Genomic DNA, 7834 nt, shown 5'->3' on the forward strand with positions numbered 1-7834 from the left:
GGGGGGGGGGGGGGGGGACATTTTTTTCTAACGAAGGTAAAAAGTCTCTTCATTATGCTACAGACTGCAGTAGCAGCTTGTACAGTAAAGTTTAGAAGTTTAGCAAAGTACTAAACACTGAAAAAAACCCATCTTCCAAAGGAGCTACTTACTCAACCTTCCTTTGTCGGACTTTCCCATAATACACCATATGAGCATCACAGTAGCGCTCTGTGAACTGCCAAAATGTGCCAAATTTTCCAGGACAAATGGCATCAATTTGAGGAAACAGCTACAGAAACAGAAAAAGTGTGTGTTTAGTCAACAATAGATGTTAAACTCAAAACCAAAAAAAAAAATAAAAAAATAAATAAAATTACATACCTCTCTAAAGTCTAAATATCACAAAATGTGGTAGATATATGTATATGAAACCTTTCAAACATTATCCTTAAAACATATGCGATTTGTAGAAACCTCAGAAAACCATAATAAACCACAATAAATGGCAAGCTGGCTAAGAGGTCAGAAACAATGCCGGAGATTCTATAGTGGCAGTAAAAGGGTGTTTAGATCATACAAGATTGCACCCAAAAAGACAGTCATTACCACAAACAAAAAAGATTTATCCTAACAAATTATACTAGATGCTATAAATCTGGAATTTTCCTCATTTCTGAAATACAGGTGACTTTCAGAAAAGTGATACCCCTATCAATCTCCTCACCACGTAAGCAAAGGAATAATACAGACACACAGCAACCATTTTTGTTTATCCCCAGCCACGACAATAAAATGGACACCATCAGGCTAACACAGTCAGCCTTTCCCATTCACTCTCTTAATTTTGTAACTTACTACAGATTTGCAGTTATTGATGAAGTAGCAGTCTCATCCAAAAGCCGTATTGCAAACTATGGTTGAAGTAAAGCTACACCCCCTCTCCCTTTCACATACAGCAATAACAACTGTTCCCATAAGATGCAGCGGCAACCCCACTGTGACCCAGTATCTGCCCACTAAGTCAAGTAAGTTGGAAAGGGAAAAACCGGGGGGGGGGGGGACTATACTTTACTTCTACCCATGTTTTTGGTACCTGCCTTCATGCACACACATACTGACCTCCACCGGCCTGGCCAGAGCTGGCGTGCCAGACAGTAAAATTCTCCTCTTGGCCGCCTTGATCAAGGGGACGACAGTCTTGTAAGACAGTGTCTTTGTATTTCTAAGACAATGCGACTCATCACAAATAATGACCTTGAACTTGCGAGCGGTAACGGCCTCTCTGAGGACTGTGCTCGACGGGTGTCGAAGCAGGCCATAGGTTATTATGGTGATCAAGGAGTCAGCTATGCCACTGAAAAGAACAGGCACAACTGTTCGTACAATTCAGTTGTTGTCTATAAAGAGACACAACAAAAAAAGACCACATTCCGTTTAGAACAGATTAAAGTATCAGTAACCCTGAAAAGAGGTAAAATGAGCAGACACATATCTATGATGAAAAGATTAAGTTCATTACCATGGGTGCAAAAACATATATGACTAATTCCTACAATGAGAAAGTATATATATTATAATCCGGTATCTCTCTGTCCCTCTGCTGAGATGCATCCCACACCGCTTGGGTTGGCTCTGACCGGAAGGGTCCAAACAGCCCATTTCCTTTACAATCTAAATTGAGTTAATGGAAGATAAAACACATGCAGTGAAACTCAGATACAATGAACTCAGATTCAATGAAGGGAAACAGATTTCCTGCTAATATTACATGTTAAAACCAACAAAATAACTCGGATTCAATTAACCCACAAATGTGCAAACTTTGCTCATTTTTCTCCGGCAATAAACCCTATCTAATCTATTCCAAGAGACCATCAATCATATATGCACAGTGGATCATTGCATGCTTGGCCTAACTGTTGCATACATCTTAAATCCGACCAATCAGAAGCTCCCTGTCATACCAACATGTGCATTGTGACATGCCTGTGCTGCATGACGTGTGTTAGCGTGTGTCAGGGTCGAGGGAGATTAGACAGGGGGCAAGCACACATGACGCTGTTGGTGCATGTGCCTGAAGGGATAGGGAGAAGGACGTAGGCAGAGATACAGATGCCTCACAGTCATTACCCCCCCCCCTCCCCCCAATGAAAGGCAAGCTTAGAAAAAGGTCTAGATCTACGAAATGAATTGCCTGCTGGCCTGTGGAAATAAATGTTGCTGAATGGTAGGCCCTTCATTGTAATGCAAGTTGCTACACTCACATTGCAATAACAAACACTCGGATTCAATTAAATTAAAGGTCAGGCATGACGACTTCGTTATATATCTGAGTTTCACTGTACAACTATTTACAGAAAAAGAAGGAGAGGATTACTACAGATCTCTAATCATTCATCTCAGGAAAACAAGTTAAGAATCTTGGCATCTATTCTGATTCCAGTTTGTCAATGTCAGCTGAGGTAAATCATCTGATCAGCTGCATGTATTAGAAATAAGAAAAATTAGTTAGATACGTCATCTTATCAATACTAAGTATACTGCTTTACTAGTAACTAGCTTAATTTTATCAAGACTCGATTATTGTAACCCATTGTTATCAGGAATATCACTGGAGAAAGTTAAAAGACTTAAAACTGTCCAAAACAATGCTGCATGTTTAGTTTAACGGAAAAGAAAGCCAGACTCTACTTAACGTCGTTTACAGACATTGCATAGGCTTCCTGTTGAGAAAAGAATTGTGTACAAGTTGGCCACCGAATGTCACAAATGCTTGAATGATAATGCACCATACCATCATATTTATCAAATCTGTTAAGACTGTACATTCCAATTCGCAGATTAAGGTCATCAGCTAACAGAAAGAAATTTCTTTTACCATCTATGAAACTTAAAACAATGGGTGAAAGGGCATTTGAATATCAAGGCCCCAAGATCTGGAATGCTTTGCCAATTAGTACTTTGCGAGATCAAATCTTTTGATTCGTTCAAACATGTCAGCTAAAGCCATTCCTGTTTTTAAATTAAAAAGATGAATATTTGGAGTGATTTTCTTTCAGTCAGACCACGTTTTATGTTACTGTTGTACATTGCATTGTATATTGTAAAGCACTCAGAGCCTGTGTACTTTAATCGGGGTTGAACGTTACATAAATATGTCATTTATTATTGTTATAATTATTATGTCCTTATTTCATCAACATGACTATAGAACATCTCAAAGAACCCACAAAGCTCATCTCTAAATGGAGCTGGTCTCAGATGACATTGTATCTTCGCGTAACACTGTAAGCAATTTTAGACTGGGACGGAAAAAACACCCTTTCAAACCAATTTTTTCTGAAAGGTAAAGGAAGGTAATAAAGATTGATCATTTCTTTTGTCTAAATCAGTGAAAAACAGAAAATGTTCAATAACTATTCTGAATGATTATATGGTTTGCACCTCATAAGACATGCCTTTAAAGTTTCATAAAAACTCCACAAGCACATAGTTCTTTACAGTGGTCACCACTACTACTATTAGTTGAACGTACAGTACAATGTATAAAATAGTGGAACATAATAAATTGTCCTGCAGGAAACAAAACTATCAAAGTTTCAGGAAAATGAACAGTTGAAAGACAAACAGACCTGGCATCTGTTCCTGTGTGAACAAGGTTAATGTCCTTTGGCAGAATATCCGGCATCCATTTTTCCAGCTCCTCAATCCAGCAAAACTTGAGAGAAGACGGCACGATAATGAGCACTGGCCATTCGCTTCTGTACATCAGCGCCACAGATATTGCCTGCAGAGTCTTCCCCAAACCCATCTAGAAACAGACAAAATTGGCATTATTAATAATAATAATAATACTACAGATAGCATTTGTATCCCCGCCCAACAGCAAGTTCTATGCGCTTTACAATCTATATCATTACTCCAGCAGACCTGATAGCATTCTGAAACAAACATACTGACAAGATCTTTTGCTGTCTACGGCCGGATACCCATTCACACCTGGGTGAAGTGAAGAAAATTTGTGGGAACTGCATTTCCCAGGGACACAATGCTGCGCCTGAGGCTCAAGCCTCCGAACCCACAACCTCATGACTACGAGTCTGGTAGCCTCACCACTAGACTATTGATGCCATTAGAACAGGAATGAGCAGCTAAAATCTCTGTATAAAATCCTTTCATCTGAAGCAGGGTACAGAACCTTTTACCTTTATACATCTGCAAATGTCAGCATTCTAGATGGCAAACTTTTCATATTCCCAGCTTGAAAATTATAAAGCCATGATCCCTCATCATACAAAAAAGGAGCAGGACAGGGACAGAGTAATGACGGAAATAGAATGTTGTGGAGGGCCTTTTGAAAAATGTTGAATAGTACCAACGACTACCACAATGTGTAGCAAAGAACATTACATATATCTACAGAATAACATCTTCCAACAAAACCATAATACTATCTTAAACTGCTTGATGGTTCCATACGAAATTCAAGAAGAATTGTACAAAATTAGAACAAGAGAAAATAAGCAATATAACAATACGATGCTGTGGCATAGTCGACTAATTACTAAGGAGCTAGTCTCAGAGTTCTACTAGCCTAACAGTATATTAGCACATTATAAAATAAATTAGTAAACTAAAACAGATTATAAAAAAACATTCTGGACATTCCCTTAATTTATATGATACTAAAGAATATGTCATTCAATCATGATACTTTTCTGAAGGTTGCTCTATCTAACATTAGTGGTTGTCTTAAGTGGACATCTTGGACAAAAAAATATTTAAAAAACTGTATTTCTATCAATAAAATAAGGAAAAAGTTTGAAATGGTATAACCAGAGAGCTGAAGATAAAAACGCATTTAAAAAAGAAATAAGGAAAATGGTTGAAATCAAATATCAAGTCTAAAACTGGTCAGAGCAGTGGCTAGACTAATATCTCATTCTCTCCATTTTTCTCCCAGTCTGAGAATATTGGGTATTTCGTCCCATTAGCTAATTTTCATCCATTTCACATAATAAAAAAAAAATAAAAAAAGAGGAGGCTACTGATTGAAAGTAACATCTGAATAAATTCTATATCTCTAGTGACTTACCTCATCGGCAAGAAGAAACCTGGTGAAAAAAATTGAAATTACAAACATGGGTCTCAACTCAGAATTTTAAAACAGGAGGAACTTTCAGGGCGATCGCGACAGAAGACCATTTTCACAATACACCCATTATTATTATACTGCTTAAACCTAGAATGCTGAAATAAAAATCATCAATATATCAAAGCAAGGTTATGTCATACCTATTTGAGGGTTTGGAAGATAATATCAAGTAAAAGAATCACTTACCAAATATTTATAATCTTGATTTTATAGGTACAGAAAGTGGTAGAACATAACTGGGAATGGGAAGTGCCCCTCCCAGCAACTCTCTTTGCCGGTGACTGTTCCTCAACAGTTTAGCAGAGGAAATGGCAGTAGTGGAAATCCGCTAAATGGCGGAATATTGAGGCCCATGAACAAAACAAGACAGTAGAAATAATCGATCGCGATTATCTTGGAAAAAAAATCCACCAGGGTGCTTTCATCTGTTTCTGTGACCGACACAAAGTACCAAAATAGATGGCATCATACCAAATGAGTCGCAGCTTTGAACAATCTTGTAAAACATTATTATAATGTCTCTCAATGTCCTTTCAAGAGTATAGTGTGATTCAAGAACACAGTACGAGCATCATGTACACACAGTTTCAAGTTCAAATGAAAGGAATGAATATGAACACAACATGGGGGCTCTCGTGGTCGAGAGGTTACGGTGTTCGCTTCTCATTCAATAGGTTCAGCAACGGAAAATTTTCTTTAAAAATGTGCTCCTTTCACCTTCTTTCCTGCTCTCGAACAATGTTCTGTCGTCTGCTTTCATCTCCACTTTCTTCCCCCACCCCGTCACCTCCTTTACCCGATTTTCTGGCCCTCTGACTCTTTCTGCAATATTTAAAACTGTTTCTCTTTCACTTTGGCTCCCTCTAACTGCTGCTGTCTTTCAGCCTCACCCCTGATCTCAGGACATACAAGATCTTTTATAAGAGCAAAAAATCTCAAAAGTCTCGCATGCAGGTTGTGCACATTAAAGATCCTTTGGAGGTCCAAAATCCATCTATAATATGAGTAGGCTTCGGCTACCACTCTGGCAAAATTCTAAATTTCAGGCTACCAACTGAAAATATTTAATGTGTCCCGCACGCTCAGATGACCTTGTCTAAATAAATGCGGTTGCGAGCGTCATAAAATACAACTTACTAAAAAAAACAACAACACGTGTGTGTAGCCAACGCTAATCTTAACAACTGATTCTTCACTGCGAATGTGATGTAAATCACCTTTAGCCTACTGTTACGCCATAGGGTGGCAGATCATCTCTATGGCTAAGCTATTTTGACCAAATCCTCCAAATTTCTAGGTCATGATTGGGTTCAGTTTGATAAAATCGTGGCGGCTGCAACAGCCAATGAAATGAATCAGAAGGCTACATAATAACAACTATTCTGTTATTATGCTAGCGGGGTCAGATCTTACGACTTGTTCGCATGTGGAAAGTAGCAGGCTCTTTTTTTTTAGACTACTACTACTACTACTTAGTCTAGTAGTATGGTGCCATGGATTTCCTGGTTTAAAAAGTAAGTAAAGCACGTTGATATATAACATTGATGTGCAATGCAATAGCTGGTGCCACTGTGTGATCAGATTGTACCTCTGATCTGACCTTAACTGATCATGAATGCATGCTGAATCACAAAAATAAATTATAACCACCTGAAAAGGGCATCTGTTCTACACTTGTAATTTACTCTACACATTAGCCTACATTGTATCATAGTAATAGTAGGCCTAGATCTAATCTAAACTTTCAGCTGGGGCTGAATTTAACAAAATCTGACAACTCACGACACTTACTTTCCTTCCTTCTGTACAGCAAATTGAACCCCTCTCTTTTGAAAAGGTAGAAGTCTTTTGAAAAGCTTAGTAGGTAGCTTTTTCAGGATAGGGCAGTCTGCATAACAATCCTTTTCCCCTTGCTCTTGCACTTGAGGTTGAGATAATGGTGGGGGATCAGGTTCCAGAAGTTGATCTTCCACATTATCATCATTATTATGATGAACAGGGCCACATGATGAAGGGTCCATTGCTTTCTTCATGCTGAGAATTATTTTGCAATCTTCATTGAGTGACACTGGATTAGAATCTAGATTATCTCTAAGGTTTACAAACTTTGCAGTGGCTACGTTCACAGCGCCCTGAATGCAATTTTGCAGGTGCTATTGAGGCTACGTTCACGGCACTCAAGCTTCATTTAGACGGAGCGTCCACTGCCGGTTTAAGTAAGCTGGTTTTAGTCATTGACGACAGTGACGTATATTTAATACTTTGGCCTGCTTTAAGCGTTCCATCCCATGAGATGAAGGAAAACGAAGCAGTGATCCTTAACCGACCAACCATTCGTCGTTTTCCCTTACACTGAGCTCTGGCTCAGAGCTCGCCAGTGTAAGGGAAAACGATAAACTCTCAATTACCCAACAACGCATTAGGATATGACAAAAATGTACACGCCTAACAAGATGTTTCAATTGCCCTATCTCGCGTCCGAGTGAGACTTGGGCACGACCTTGTGTTAGCGCGTGACGGCCCGTGATATACGAGTGTAAACAAACGTTCTAGCGCTCTCGAGTTGAAAGAGTACAATTTTGTCTGCGGACTGTGTGTGTGTGTGTGTGAGAGAGAGAGACAGAAAGAGAGAAAGAGAGAGGGAGAGAGAGGTGGGGGAGAGAAAGACAGACAGAGACAGAGAAAAATAGAGAGAGG

General features: G+C 38.9%; 1 protein-coding gene across 1 annotated transcript in view; it reads right to left on the reverse strand.

Moving 5' to 3' along the window:
- Positions 1-7782, reverse strand: part of LOC101850276 (DNA annealing helicase and endonuclease ZRANB3) — a 34750-nt gene extending 26968 nt beyond the window's left edge. Inside the window, exons 1-5 of the mRNA XM_005106449.3 lie at positions 6929-7782; positions 5078-5096; positions 3615-3793; positions 1102-1336; positions 153-271 (exon numbers count right to left, since the gene is read on the reverse strand). Of these exons, the coding sequence (XP_005106506.1) occupies positions 153-271; positions 1102-1336; positions 3615-3793; positions 5078-5096; positions 6929-7170 (794 nt within the window). The 5' untranslated portion in view covers positions 7171-7782. The remainder of the gene's footprint in view (positions 1-152; positions 272-1101; positions 1337-3614; positions 3794-5077; positions 5097-6928) is intronic.
- Positions 7783-7834: the final 52 nt, after the last annotated feature.

This window comes from Aplysia californica, unplaced genomic scaffold (assembly GCF_000002075.1).
Source record: "Aplysia californica isolate F4 #8 unplaced genomic scaffold, AplCal3.0 scaffold00534, whole genome shotgun sequence".
NCBI classification, from domain to species: domain Eukaryota; kingdom Metazoa; phylum Mollusca; class Gastropoda; order Aplysiida; family Aplysiidae; genus Aplysia; species Aplysia californica.